Genomic DNA, 15,675 nt, shown 5'->3' on the forward strand with positions numbered 1-15,675 from the left:
ATGATCTGCGTGCCTCAGCCTCCCAAAAGGCTTGGATTACAGGCATGCGCCACCATGCCTGGCCAGTCTTCCACATATTCTAAAACTATAATGGTTAAAACAGTACTGGTATGATAAAAGATAAATCACTAGGAGGGGAAAAAAATAACACAAATATACAAGCGTACCCTGGATATAGCACAAGTTTACTCCCAGACATCACAAAAAAGCAAATTTTGTAATAAAGCAAGTCACAAAACCTTTGGTTTCGCAACGCATATAAAAGTGTGCAATAGCATTATGTCTGAAAAACCAATGTACATAGCTTAAGTAAACAATACAATAAATACTTCATGGCTACAAAATGCTAATGATCACCTGACTCTTCAGTGAGTCATAATTTTTTCAGTGGTGGAGGGTCTTGCTTCAAATGTTAATGGCTGCTGACTTAACAGGGTGGTTGTTGAAGGTTGGGGTGGCTATGGCAATTTCTCAAGATGGCAGTGAAGTTTGCTGTATCGATTGATTCTTCCTTTCATAAAAGATTTCTCTGCAGCACTGATGCTGTTTGACAACATTTTCTTCACAGACCTTCTTTCAAAACTGGAGACAACTCTCTCACACCCTTATCACTGCTTTATCAACTACATTTATGTAATATCCTAAATCCTTCGTTGTCATTTTAACAATGTTCACAGCACCTTCACTAGGAGTAAATGCCATCTCTTTCATTGCTCATCCATAAGAAGCAACTCCTCATCTCTTCAAGTTTGAGCAGGAGATTGCAGCAACTCAGGCTCATCTTCAGGCTCCACTCCTAATTCTAGTTCTCTTGCTATCTCCACTACATCTGAGTGACTTTCTGTACTTGTCTTAACCACTCAAAGTCATCCATGAACACTGATATCAACTTCTTCCAAACTCCTGTTAATGTTGATAGTTGGACCTCCTCCCATGGAATCACTAATTTCTTAATGGCGTCGAGAATGGTGAATCCTTCCCAAAAGTTTCTCAGACGCATCAGCGGAGTCACTTTCTATGGCAGCCGTAAGACTTAACGCAATGCTTTTTTCTTAAATAATTAAGGCTTGAAAGTAAAAATTACTTCTGCTGTGTCAGCAGTCACGAAAAATGAGAGAAGTGTGACTCTTCCACTTGAACATTAAGAAACACTGTAGAGTTATTAAGTGGCCTAATTTCAATATTGTTTTGTCTCAGGGAATAGGGAGCCTGCGAGGGAAAGGGATTAGGCAAGGGCCTGTCATAGAGCAGTCAAAACACACATAACATTGATGGATTAAGTCCACCATCTTATGTGGGAACAGTTCATAGTGCCCCAAAGCAATTACAACAGAAACATCAAAGATTACTGATCACCAATCACCATAACAGATTTAATACTAACAAAAAAGTCTGAAATAACCAAGATTTACCAAAATGTGACACAGAAACACTAAGTTGGCATATGCTTTTGGGAAAATGACACTGATAGCCTTGCTTGATGCAGGGTTGCCGCAAACCTTCAATTTGAAAAAAACCACGCAATAAAGCAAAGCACACTAAAATGAGGTATGCCTGTGTAACAATTCAGTGAAGGACGGCACTAGGAACTTCTAGTTGAACTGGCTATCATTACAAAAAAAAAAAAAAAGTCAAGCATATAGACAATGTAGTCTCCCCAAACAGCTAGAAAGTTTTAAGGTATCTTCAAAACATTAAGAACAACTGAGGGTCAACAGTAATAAACATTTTGGTAGCTCTTCAGTACCCCTGCTCTAAAAGGTATTTTCTCTGAGTTCTTATTGTAAGCACACAGTTGGAACCCTAAAAAGTGAGCTTGCATGGTTGTATTAAGAAGTGGTTGAGGGCCAGGTGCAGTGGCTCATGCCCGAAATCCCAACACTTTGTGAAGCCAAGGCAAGCAGGTCACTTGAGGTTGGTAGTTCAAGACCAGCCTGGCCAACATGGGGAAACCTCGTCTCCACTAAAACTACAAAAACTAGCCCAGCGTGGTGACGCAGGCCTATAACCCCAGCTACTCAGGAGGACAAGGCGGAAGAATCGCTTGAACCCAGGAGGTGGAGGTCACAGTGAGCAGAGACCACGCCACTGCACTCCAGCCTGTGTGACAGAGTGAGACTCCATCTCAAACAAACAAAAAAGAAGTGGTTAAATATAGAATTTCTGTATTTTCAACAGTATCTTAAGAGATATTTATCAGAGCTGCTAAAATGAACAAGAGTACAATCTAGTCATATTTGAGTCATGCACTCAAACTTCATACACATGGTTAAAAATATGTGTTTAAGAAATTAACGGCCGGGCGCGGTGGCTCAAGCCTGTAATCCCAGCACTTTGGGAGGCCGAGGCGGGCGGATCACAAGGTCAGGAGATCGAGACCATCCTGGCTAACACGGTGAAACCCCGTCTCTACTAAAAAATACAAAAACCTAGCCGGGCGAGGTGGTGGGCGCCTGTAATCCCAGCTACTCAGGAGGCTGAGGCAGGAGAATGGCATGAACCCGGGAGGCGGAGCTTGCAGTGAGCTGAGATCTGGCCAGTGCACTCCAGCTTGGGTGATAGAGCGAGACTCCGTCTCAAAAAAAAAAAAAAAAAAAAAAAAAAAAAGAAATTAACAAACTTAAAGCCACAAAACCTTTTTTTTTTTTTTTTTTTTTTGAGATGGAGTCTCTTGCTCTGTCACCCAGGCTGGAGTGCAGTGGTGCAATCTCGGCTCATTGCAACCTCTGCCTGCTGGGTTCAAGCGATTCTCCTGCCTCACCCTCCCGAGTAGCTGGGACTACAGGCGCCCGCCACCGTGCCCGGCTAAATTTTGTATTTTTAGTAGAGAGAGGGTTTCGCCATATTGGCCAGGCTGGTCTCGAACTCCTGGCCTTGTGATCTGCCCACCTTGGCCTCCCAAAGTGCTGGGATTACAGGTGTGAGCCACCGCGCCCAGCCCCTAAAGCCACAAAACTTTTAATGTCACATAAGTATGCTCTTTTATCCAACAATAAAAATGGAGGAAATAAGACATATGCAATGAACATAAGCAATAGAAAACAAAAATAACAATAGAAGACAACATTATGAAGCTGTCACGAGTCAGAACTAGGACAATAATGATGGTATGGTAAGTCTAAAAATTTTGACACAGTAGATGAAACAGAGATGTACACTTATTCTCTACCTGGAGAAAGAGAAAAGGATAAAAAGAATATCTTAACTCTCTCATTCACTTTCAAATTAGAAGCATGGCTTGAAAATATGAGTGAATTTTATTTAGGCTGCTGGTCTGAGATAAAGAGAGGATGGGAAGTTGGTGTCAGCAATACATTTTTAAAAAGACAGGGTAAAATATTTAGTGTCTTTTCACAAACTACAATAAGAACGTCTAACATAATCAGGGACATTTGTAGGGACCAAGAAAATGACTAATGTTATGCAATTCAAATGAATTAATCACAGCAATAATAAAGTACTGTTTTCATAATTAACTTTTTTTTTTTTTTTTTTTGAGACAGAGTCTCACTCTGTCGCCAAGGCTGAAGTGCAGTGGCATCATCTTGGCTCATTGCAACCTCTGCCTCCCAGGTTTAAGCGATTCTCCAGCTTCAGCCTCCCAAGTAGCTGGGGACTACAGGTGCATGCCACTGCATCTGGCTAATTTTTAAATTTTTAGTAGAGATGGGGTTTCACCATGTTGGCCAGGTTGGTCTTGAACTTCTGACCTCAGGTAATTCACCCTGCCTTGACCTCCCAAAGGGCTGGGATTATAGGCATGAACCACTGTGCTCCGCCCATGATTAACTTTTAATATAAGATTATTATTTTATCTGTTGAAATTCTTACTGCTTTAGAGTAATAAAGTATCATCCAAGCATTCTGTATTACCAAATGGAAATCAATGAGATAACCCCTAAATACTACCTACACTTAATGATGGGGTTGATATTTTGGTCTACATGAATGTCTACAGTGTACAAAATAACTCCTTCCTTTCTCATACTGAATCAAGTAATTATTCCACCGAAGTCTTTTTCAGATTAGGCAAAATTTGTTGAATTCCTGCCCCTTCTACTCTAACTTGTATATATGAGTGTACAAAGGTCTAAAGTCTATTAAAGGCTGCCATGTTAATTTATGATTCTAATATAAAAACTAAGCCATACTTAATGTGATTAATACCTAGAACAGGGCTGGAATATACCCATCATCAATTTTCATTACATAATGAATAAATTGAAAGTTTTAAAATTGTTGCCATAGATATTAATGGTATTTTTCCTAATAGAGCAAAGTCTACCTTAACATTAACATTTTTACGGTATGTTGTAGCAAAAGTTTTCTATTTTTTCTACTCTAACACATAAGCCGATATAATATACCTATCGGTAATATTCAATTACTATAGCAATAATTCTCTCAAAAGAGGCAGCCACCCTAAAGAATTATCAACTATTTTCTATAAAAGGCTTCTGATAATCATATGACTTCAGAAAAACTTAACTTTCTAGAGTCATACAGAAGGAATATCAATAAACTCCTACCTGTTCTGGCATGGCTCCATGTTCAATTCCAGTCTTCAATAATCTGTAGCAATTACCAAAGAGATCCCATTTTGTGAGATCATGTGCACTGAAATAAACAAAAATGCATTTGTTTTATTCTAGAACGGAAGGAAATTTAAATTTGAGCTCAGTTCAAGTGAGTGGAAAAATAAAATAATTTCATTTCGGTTGGGCATAGTGGCTCATGCCTGTAATTCCAGCACTTTGGGAGGCCACGGCTGGCAAATCACTTGAGGTCAGGAGTTTGAGACCAGCCTGGCCAACATGGTGAAACGCTGTCTCTACTAAAAATACACACACACAAATTAGTTCGGCATGGTGGCGCATGCCTGTAGTCCCAGCTACTTGGGAGGCCGAGGCAGGAGAATCACTTGAACCCTGGACACAGAGGTTGCAGTGAACCAAGACTGCACCACTGCACTCCAGTGTGGGTAACTGAGCAAGACTTTGTCTCAGAAAAAAAAAAAAATTTTTTTTCATTTCCTTGCAGAATTGAAAAAGATTCATAAAGGGAAAGCTCATTAAATGCTCAAATGTGAAAGAAAGGTAGAAAGGGAAAGAAAAAGCGATGATTCTAAGAATTTATTAAAGAAATCAACAAAAATAAAACCTCACATATTTAACTCAAAGTTTCTACCACGTGGTCAAGGTAAGCTCATATTCTATTCCATAAATGGATAAATTCCCTTTATTTTATATATAAAAGTACCTTTTTTGTTTTATTTTTATTTTTTTTAAGACAGGGTCTCGCTCTGTCGCCTAGGCTGGAGTGCAGTGGCAAGATCCCGGCTCACTGCAATCTCCGCCTCCTGGGTTCAAGAGATTCTCATGCCTCAGCCTCCTGAGTAGCTGGGACTACAGGCGTGTACCATGACACCTGGCTAATTTTTGTATTTTTGTAGAGATGGGGTTTCACCATGTTGGCCAGGCTGGTCTTGAACTCCTCAGCTCAAGAGATCCACCTGCCTTGGCCTCCCAAAATGCTGGGATTACAGGTGTGAGCCACCGTGTCAGGCCTATTTAAAAGTACATTTTAAAGAGCTCCATTTACAATTTAAAAATAAAACCACACGCATATTTTTGAAAGAGAGATCTATATTCCCAAAATGGAGATAAAGACAAAGGACAGGAAAAATGGGAAAGCTCAAAAACTGCACTATAGCTATTTACTTGGGCTGAGGACTTATGAATGTTATAATGGTAAATTTTTATATTCTCATGAGCTCTACTAGTAAAAATAGTCATTCTGACACTAGTAACTTCTGTTTTCAAATGACAGGTTTTTTTCTTTTAACAAAAGTTTGCTTTTCTAGGGAATAAAAAAATTTACTTGTATATAAAGACTTAGATTTTGGAAATCAATTTTTAATTTTGAAGTACTTATCAGTGTAAAAGCTATATTCAAACTCTCTTTGGACAAAAAAGTTCTTTTGTCCTTTCTTCATGGAGAAGACCGGCATATCTCATTACAAGGGAAGTGAAAATTACAATTTGACAACATAAATTTCAGTGATCTGAATCTTTCTTCCTTATTCAAATTCACTTGTTCTACTGATACAGTAACAACACAATAACCAAGCATATAGGAACAATTCAAGAAAAAAAGCTCACAAGAGTAACTCATGGCTTTCCCGAAAATCTTATGTATTTTTGTCCTTTATGTTAACAAATAAAAATTAGTATATACTTATTGTATACAGCATGTTGCTTTGAAATATGTATAAACTATGGAATGACTAAATTGAGCTAATTAACATATCCATTACTTCACACACTTATCATTTTTTTCTTGTGGTGAGAACACTTAAAATCTACTCTTAGTCGGGTGCGGTGGCTCATGCCTGTAATCCCAGCACTTTAGGAGGCCGAGGGAGGAAAACTGCTTAAGCCCAAGAATTCAAGACTAGCCTGGGCAACATGGTGAAACCCTGTCTCTAGAAAAAATAAAAAAAATTAGCCCAGTGTGGTGGCATGTTCCTGTAGTTCCAGTTACTTGGGAGACTGAGGTAAGAGGATCCCTTGTACACAGGAAGTTGAGGCTGTAGTGAGCCGTGATTGTGCCACTGCACTCCAGCCTGGGTGAGAGAGCAAGACTCTGTAACAAAAATTTTTTTTTAAAAAATAAAAATATTAAAATCTACTCTCTTGGCAATTTTCAAGAATATAACACATTGTTTTTAACTATAGTCACCATGTTGTACAATAGATGGGTTGAATTTATTCCTCCTAACTGAAATTTTATATCCTTTGACCAATATAAGCCCAACTGTCCTCCAGATTTTCTTTCTTTCTTTTTATTTTTTTCTGAGATGGAGTTTTGCTCTTGTTGCCCAGGCTGGAGTACAATGGTGCGATCTCTGCTCACTGCAACCTCTGCCTCCTGGGTTCATGCAATTCTCCTGCCTCAGACCTCCCGAGTAGCTGGGATTACAGGCGCACACCACCACACCCGGCTAATTTTTTGTATTTTTAGTAGAGACGGGGTTTCACCATGGCCAGGGTGGTCTTGAACTCCTGACCTCAGATGATCCACCTGCCTCGGCCTCCCAGAGTGCTGGGATTACCTGTAGCACTCTAGCTGATGAAATAAGCCTGTCTAATCTGTTAAATACTCATGGGCTTAAACTTTTACAGTATATATTCATTACATTAAATGACAGCTAAATCATTATAGTAAATACATTTTATACCTTAAGTAATTAAATGACAGGCCAGGCACAGTGACTTATATCTGTAATCCCTGTACTTTGGGAGGTCGAGTGCCAGTGGATTGCTTGAGGTCAGGAGTTCAAGACCAGCCTAGCCAACACGGTGAAACCCATCTCTATTAAAAATATAAAAATTAGCTGAGCATGGTGGCACACACCTGTGGTCCCAGCTACTTGAGAGGCTAAGGCATAAGAATCACTTAAACCTGGGAGGCAGAGGTTGCAGTGATCCGAGATGGCACCACTACATTCCAGTCTGGGCAACAGAGTAAGACTGTGTCAAAAAAAAAAAAAAAAAAGTAGTTCAGTGATAGCAAAACATAATCATATAATCATCAAGATAAATCCGAATAAAGGAAAAACATCTCAATATTCCTCTAAAATTTCCATTTTTAAAAAAACATCTATTTTGTTTTAATTGAGATAGGATCTGCCTACTGTCTAGGCTGGTCTCAAACTCATGGGGCTCAAGCAATCCACCTCCCTTGCCTTCCCAAAATGCTGGGATCATAGATGTGAGTCATCACACCAAGCCTAAAATTTCCATTGTTATTAATGTCAAACACAACAGTCACTCAGCTGGCTGTTACAAGTCATTCACTAAATCTATTTTATCTTTCTGTTGTTATTGAGATCAGATCTCACCATACTGCCCATGCTGAAGTGCAGTGGCTATTCACAGGTACTACCATGGGCCAGCGCCATGATCAAGTGCAGCCTTGAACTCCTGGGCTCAAGTGATCTTTCTTCCTCAACCTCCTCAGTGGCTAGGATCATAGCTCTGTGCCTGCACACCTGGGTTACTACATTTACTTTATTTATTTATTTTTTGAGACAGCCTGTTGTCCAGGCTGGAGTGCAGAGGCGCGATCGTGGCTCACTGCAACCCCCACCTCCTGGGTTCAAGCGATTCTCCTGTGTCTCCTGCCTCAGCCTCCTGAGCGGCTGGGACCACAGGTGCACACTCTCATGCCCGATTTTTGTGTTTTATGTACAGATGGGGTTTTGCCAGGCTGGTCTCCAATTCCTGGCTTCAAGCAATCTGCCCACCTCGGCCTCTCCAAGTGTTGGGGTTACAGGCATGAGCCACCTCGTTGCCTTTACTTTAAATAAAATAACGTACTTGTGAAAAGAAGTTAACCGCTTTAATGTAGAAAGAACATTGTAAATATCATCATCATCAGCTTCTTCTCCCTATAAAAAAAGGACACATCACATCATTACCACAACTTTACTCACATTATAGTATATTACTATTTACTGCCTATTCTTTTAAATTATATAAATAGTATATATTCATTGTAGATCCATAATACAAATAAGCAAAAAGGCAAAAAACACCCATAACTCTAACAACCTAGAAATAATTTCTGCATTTTAAATAATGTTGTGATAAACATGACTTTGAAAAGTTTTCTGATTAATACTATAAGATAAAACCCTTTAAAATTTCTAAGTGAAAAGTATGTACTTGAAAGACTTTCAATGATTATTTCCAATATTTTGTCAGTCACTTTTGTAGCTTGAAAATCACAATGAATGAAAAATCATAAATAATGGTTGAGTTCCAATAGTAGGAAAGAGTCTTTTATAAATCAGTTATGTGGTCATCAGAGCACACAGAACTACGGAAGTCCCAGATTGCCTTACACAGATTGATGAAAGAGAGGGAAAGAGGAAGAAGTCACAGAAATAATTAGAAAATAAGCAATTGGAAATGCTTGCCTGATATCTTGGGCATACCACTGATAAGCAGGCATCCTTAAAAGCAGACTTAATTTGCATGCTCTATTCATTAGCACATCACAATAATTCAGCAGTATTAAAATGTAAATAAGGTCCCAGAAATAGAAAATGAGTTAGGAAAAATTAGACTTTAAAGAGATTTTTTTGCCGGGTGTAGTGGTTCATGCCTGTAATCCCAGCACTTTGGGAGGCTGAGGTGGGCAGATAACTTGAAATCAGGGGTTCAACACCAGCCCGGCCAACATGGTGAAAGCCCGTTTCTACTAAAAATAAAAAAATTAGCTGAGCGTGGTGACAGGTGCCTGTAATCCCAGCTACTCCAGAGGTTGAGGCAGGAGAATCACTTGAACCTGGGAGGCAGAGGCTGTGGTGAGCAATGAGCTGAGATCGTGCCACTGCACTCTAGCCTCGGTGACAAAGCAAGACTCTGTCTCAAAAAAAAAAAAAAAAAAAAAAAAAAAAAAAAAAAAAAAAAAAAATTCTTGAAAGAGAAAAAAATTCTAGTTTTTATGACAGATTTTTAGAATAAAAATAAGGCATAACCAAGGCTGATCTTTATAGAATACACAATTATAATAAGGTTGCTAAGTTTTGGAAGGGGCAGAAAATTCTACTCGATTTCATTTTAAAATGAAAATGCTTTACACACTCAGCTATCTTAAATTCTTAGTCTATATTATTATATGTACACATTAACTTTAGAACAGACCTCTTGCAATAGGTCTTCCACAGAATGATTGAATCGATCTACAAACTCATCAATCAGCTGGCTTCGAGCTATGTCAACTCTGTTCTGGATGGTATATTCTTCACTGCATAAGATGCTATAGGTTTTACTGCAGGCTTCTAGAACATCTGATTCTACATGTTTCTCCACAACAAACTTAATCTGTTTTAATAAAGCATCCAGATGCTGAGAAGACAAAAAAAGAAAAACTGTAATATTTAGATTAATAATAAAAAATAAAAAATTAGCATCTGTCAAATAACAAGCCTATAAGAGTACATGAAAATAATTCAGTTAATAAAACTATAATAGCTGAATTTCAATTTCATAGTATCATTACCTTTTCCATTCTACCTGTGCTGTAGATTTCTAAATCAAAATACTGTGGGATTTGTAGCAAGTTTGCTACCTTCTCTGCATCTGCAGAATACTAGAAGGAGAAGAAGCAAAGAAAAAGACAGTAACTACTTTAATAGTACAATGAAAGCAAACTCAGTGACATAACAAAACTGTAAAGGAAACTGTACCTTTGACAGTAACATAGGAAGGGTAATAATAAAATGTTCAGTCAATTTGTTTCTATCATCAATTTGAGTTTTCCTTTCTTTGGCAGTTAGCACCTAGAAATAAAGTCGGAAAAGAATTAAAGGGTGTTGTGCTAAATTATAAATCCAAAATGTTACATATATTGATGAAGCACTGGCAAATAATATAACCAAATATTTAAGGGAGGCTTAATGACTGAAATAAATACATGAAAATTTATGCAAATTTTTACATAACATGCACTACTACTTTATCAAACAGCTAAAGTTTGGGCAAATTACTATCTGTTTATGTCAAATAAAAATATACACATTTTAATAAAACCATAGTTACCATTATTAAAATACTGAAACCAATCAAACCCAATTTTTCTAGGGTTTTAATCTCAACGTGTTAACAGTGATCTTCCTATGTTAAATATACACACACTTTTTAAAGTAATGCTTTTTAAATACCAACAGAAGTTAATATATTCTCACTTATTTTTAAAGCATATGCTAATAATATCTCTGGATTCATTTACATTTGAGTCTCCTTGTAACTAAGCTCATAAATCTGTTATACAGCAATCAACAAAAAAGAGTATAGTTTGTGCTCATGGAACAAATTTAAGCTGATAATGCTCATCACTTTAGCCTGTATCCAACTTGTGAAACCACAGGTGACTCCAAAAATAAAAGATTAAAATGCAAGCTCAGTTTAACATAATAATTTCCCCTAAGTATTCTGCATTTTATTATCTTGAAGGGATTTGCCATCATAATGTCGAATGGTTTTACAGAACAGGAACATTCCAATATAAACTGCCACTTTATAAATGTGAACCCCAATGCTTAAGAATATGTGCAAGAAGTAATAGCACTGCCTATTTGTTGTTCAGTCTTTTTAAAAAATTTTTATTTTTGAGACAGAGTCTTGCTCTGTCACCCAGGCTGGAGTGCAGTGGCATGATCTTGGCTCCCTGCAACCTCTTCCTCCTGGGCTGGAGTGATTCTCCTGCGTCAGCCTCCTGAGTAGATGGGACCATGGGTATGTGCCACTATGCCTGGCTAATTTTTGTATTTTTGTAGAGATGGAGTTTCACCATGTTGACGAGGCTGGTCTCAAACTCCTAACCTCAAGTGATCCACCACGCCCAGCCTTGTTGTTCAATCTTTTTTTTTTTTTTTTTTTTTTTTTTTTTTGAGACGGAGTCTCGCTCTGTCACCCAGACTGGAGTGCAGTGGCCAGATCTCAGCTCACTGCAAGCTCCGCCTCCCGGGTTCACGCCATTCTCCTGCCTCAGCCTCCCGAGTAGCTGGGACTACAGGCGCCGCCACCTCGCCCGGCTAGTTTTTTGTCTTTTTAGTAGAGACGGGGTTTCACCGTGTTAGCCAGGATGGTCTCGATCTCCTGACCTCGTGATCCGCCCGTCTCGGCCTCCCAAAGTGCTGGGATTACAGGCTTGAGCCACCGCGCCCGGCCTTGTTCAATCTTTTAAGCATATAAAATAATCACCTGTGAATGATCTACCAATCACTGTGTTTAGCTCTGCACAAAGCAATTAACGGAACTACATGTATGTCTAGGAATGTATTCAAGATATTGAAAAGTCTTGAAATTTATTTGACAATGTATGAAACGTCTAAGGATACGGATTTCAGGGAAATCGCTATTTTTGATGGCACGATCTTTTTATTTATTTATTTATTTTTGAGACGAAGTCTCATTGTGACACCCAGGCTGGACTGCAATGGTGCGATATTGGCTCACTGCAACCTCTGCTTTGCTTCCCGGGTTTGAGCGATTCTCCTGCCTTAGCCACCCAAGTAGCTGGGACTACAGGTGCATACCACTACGTCTGGCTAAGTTTTGTATTTTTGGTAGAGACGGGTTTTCCCCATATTGGCCAGGCTGGTCTAACTCCTGACCGCAAGTGATCCGCCCACCTCGGCCTCCCAAAATGCCAGGATTACAGGCGTGAGCCACTGCACCCAGCCTGAGTGATCATTTTGTTAGACACTCTACATACTTGAACTCATCTAGTCCTCAAAATACCTCTGAGGGGATAACAAAAATGGCAATGACACCTATGAAGAAGGAATTTGCCAATAATCTAACAAAATTGTACACATATTTTTCCTCTGACCTAGCAGTACCAATTCTATCTCACCAACACACCTGATAAAAGTAATGAGATATGCATACGATTATTCATTATTTCTTTTTTTTTTTTTCTGAGACGGAGTCTCGCTCTGTTGCCAGGCTGGAGTGCAGTGCTGCAATCTCAGCTCACCGCAACCTCTGACTCCCTGGTTCAAGAGATTCTCCTGTCTCAGCCTCCCGAGTAGCTGGGATTACAGGCACGCACCACCATACCCAGCTAATTTTTGTATTTTTAGTAGAGACAGGGTTTCATGTTGGCCAGGATGGTCTCAATCTCCCGACCTCGTGATCTGCCCACCTCGGCTTCCCAAAGTGTTGGGATTACAGGCGTGAGCCACCGTGTCCCGCTGATTATTCATTATTTCTAGTAGCAAAAGACTAGCAACAGTCCAAAAGACTGTGCATAGGTGAACTTTCAGTAGTGTATCCATCTAATAGACACTATACAGCCAGAAGAAAATGAAGACCTCCAAATAAAGATATGAACTGATTTCCAGGATACACTGCTAAAAAAAAAAAGATTAGGGGGTGAGTGGGTGGAATGGGAAATATGAATACATATATCTGTATGTGTACATGCCTTTACCTATTTGTGCAAAATGAAACACCTGAAGAATAAACCAGAAACGAATAAAAATGGTTACTAGTAAGAATGAGGTGTAGAGAAAGGTATATAAATAAGACTTCTCTGACTACATCTTTTCACATGTTTTTGACTTTTTAACTATGTAAATGTTTTACCTATTTCAAAAAAATAAATTTGGGGAAAAACTCATAAATTCGAAGAGGTAAAAACCCTGTCAGGCTAAATTTAGGTCAAATATCAAAATGAATGTATGATTTAAATGTATATACATATATATACATTTATTACTCTGTCTACTAAAAGTACCTAGCAGAAATCATAAGCAATTAACAGTAAGTACATCCTTTTAACTGAGTACCAGTATTTTAATCTTTAAATACTACTCTGTATTAAAAGGAACCATGGCTCATTGGAGAAATGGCTGATTCTTGTGCTAGTGTGGAATCTAAAATTCAAGTAAATCTCAATGATCCCTACCTTCCTTGTATTCATGCCCTTATACAACCTCTTCCTACAATGTATAAAGCTGACTTGTATAACCAATAGGATATTTTGAAAATGATATTGTGTAATTTTTGAGGTTATGTTATAAAAGATATGGCAGTGTCTACCTTATTCTTTTGGATCATTCACTCTAGGAAAAGTCAGCAGCCATGTCATGAAAACATTCAAACAGTCCTATAGAGAAACCCACATGGTGAAGCACTAAGATCTACCAATGGTCAGCACTAACTTGTAAGCCATTGTGGAAGTGGATTCTGCAATTCCAAGTCAAGTCTTCAGATGCTAAAGCCCAGGCTAACGTCTTGACTGCAACCCTATGGAAGACCCTAAGCCAAAAAGAATAGTTAAGCTCTTCCAAAATTTCTGATCTACAGAAACTGTATGAGATAATAAAGGCTTATTATTTCACACATCTTTAACTTTGGAGTAATTTGTTACACTGCAATAGATAACTACTCAAGCAGTAAAGGTAGAAAGTGAACCTGGGGCATCTTGTTTCCCAAGAAAGCAAGAAAGTAATTAAAAAAGAAGAAGATATGTAAAAAGAACAAGAAATTAGTATGAAGGGGCTTATCACTAGTCAAATGTGGGACAGCACATAATTTAAAGACTATTAAGGAAAATTTCAGAAACATTCAAAAGCAGAACAATAACCATTAGCCCTGTCATTCTTGTTTCATTAATTCTCCTGCAGTATTTTTTTTTTCCAAGGCATTTTAGGGCATATCCTTGCACATTTGCCCTTGAACAACACAGTTTGGAACTACATGGTTCATTTATATACAGATTTTTTTCAATAAACATACTGGAAAATTTTTTGGAGATCTGCAACAATTAAAAAAAAACTTGCAGACAAGCCATGTAGCCTATTGGAAAACCAAAGCAAATTTAGATTCATCATGATGTATAAAATATATGTAGATATTTAACATTCACTACTATAAAATATATACGAATCTATTGTAAGAACTTAACATTTATCAAAACTTACACACACACTTACAGGCTGTACATGGCACCATTCGCACATGACAGCAATGTGAATAAAGATACAGTATTATGGCTGGGAGTGGTGGCTCACGCCTGTAATCCCAGCACTTTGGGAGGCTGGGACAGACAGATCACTGGACATCAGGAGTTCAAGAGCAGTCTGGCCAACATAATGAAACCCCAACTCTAGTAAAAAATATAGGCCGAGCATGGTGGCTCACGTCTGTAACCCCAGCACTTTGGGAGGCTGAGGCGGGCAGATCATGAGATCAGGAGATGGAGACCATCCTGGCTAACACAGTGAAATCCTGCCTCTACTAAAAACACATGCCTCTACTAAAAATTAGCCGGGTGTAGTGGCAGGCACCTGTAGTCCCAGCTACTTGGGAGGCCGAGGCAGGAGAAGGGTGTGAACCTGGGAGGCGGAGCTTGCAGTAAGCCGAGATCACGCCACAGCACTCCAGCCTGGGCGACAGAGTGAGACTCCGTGTTTAAAAAAAAAAGAAAAAAGGCTGGGTGCAGTGACTTATGCCTGTAATTCCAGCACTTTGGGAGGCCGAGACGGGTGGATCACGAGGTCAGGAGATTGAGACCATCCTGGCTAACACGGTGAAACCCCGTCTCTACTAACAATACAAAAAATTAGCCAGGCGCAGTGGCCGGCGCCTGTAGTCCCAGCTACTCAGGAGGCTGAGGCAGGAGAATGGCCTGAACTCGAGAGGCGGAACTTGTAGTGAGCCGAGATCGCACCACTGCACTCCAGCCTGGAGGACAGAGTGAGACTCCGTCTCAAAAAAAAAAAAAAAAGAAAAAAAATACAAAAATTAGTGGGGTGTGGTGGCACGCGCATGTAATCCCACCTGCTCGGGAGGCTGAGGCAGGAGAATCGCTTGAACCCGGGAGGCAGAGGTTGAAGTGAGCAGAGATCACACGACTGCACTCCTGCCTGGGTAACAGAGCGAGACTCCATCTCAAAAAAAGAAAAAAAAGAAAAAAAAAGATACAGCATTAATCATTACTGTACAGAATCAACTATAGTAAACATTCCACTACAATAATATTGTACACATCTACTGTTGCTACTGCAGTGAGCTCAAGTATTGCCAAATATTTACTAAAAAAAGTCCCATGACACTAATCATCTTCGCATGAACAGTTGGTCTCTTCAGTGAA

General features: G+C 39.1%; 1 protein-coding gene across 3 annotated transcripts in view; it reads right to left on the reverse strand.

Moving 5' to 3' along the window:
- The window catches only part of STAG1 (stromal antigen 1), a 418,468-nt gene that overhangs the window by 76,487 nt on the left and 326,306 nt on the right, over positions 1-15,675 (reverse strand). For all 3 annotated transcript variants that reach the window (XM_030934393.1, XM_030934385.1, XM_010364825.2), the window contains 5 exons: positions 10,259-10,351; positions 10,072-10,161; positions 9,714-9,917; positions 8,382-8,452; positions 4,530-4,617 (listed from right to left, as the gene is read on the reverse strand). In XM_030934393.1, the coding sequence (XP_030790253.1) occupies positions 4,530-4,617; positions 8,382-8,452; positions 9,714-9,917; positions 10,072-10,161; positions 10,259-10,351 (546 nt within the window). The remainder of the gene's footprint in view (positions 1-4,529; positions 4,618-8,381; positions 8,453-9,713; positions 9,918-10,071; positions 10,162-10,258; positions 10,352-15,675) is intronic.

This window comes from Rhinopithecus roxellana, chromosome 1, assembly GCF_007565055.1.
Source record: "Rhinopithecus roxellana isolate Shanxi Qingling chromosome 1, ASM756505v1, whole genome shotgun sequence".
In the NCBI taxonomy this organism is placed as follows: domain Eukaryota; kingdom Metazoa; phylum Chordata; class Mammalia; order Primates; family Cercopithecidae; genus Rhinopithecus; species Rhinopithecus roxellana.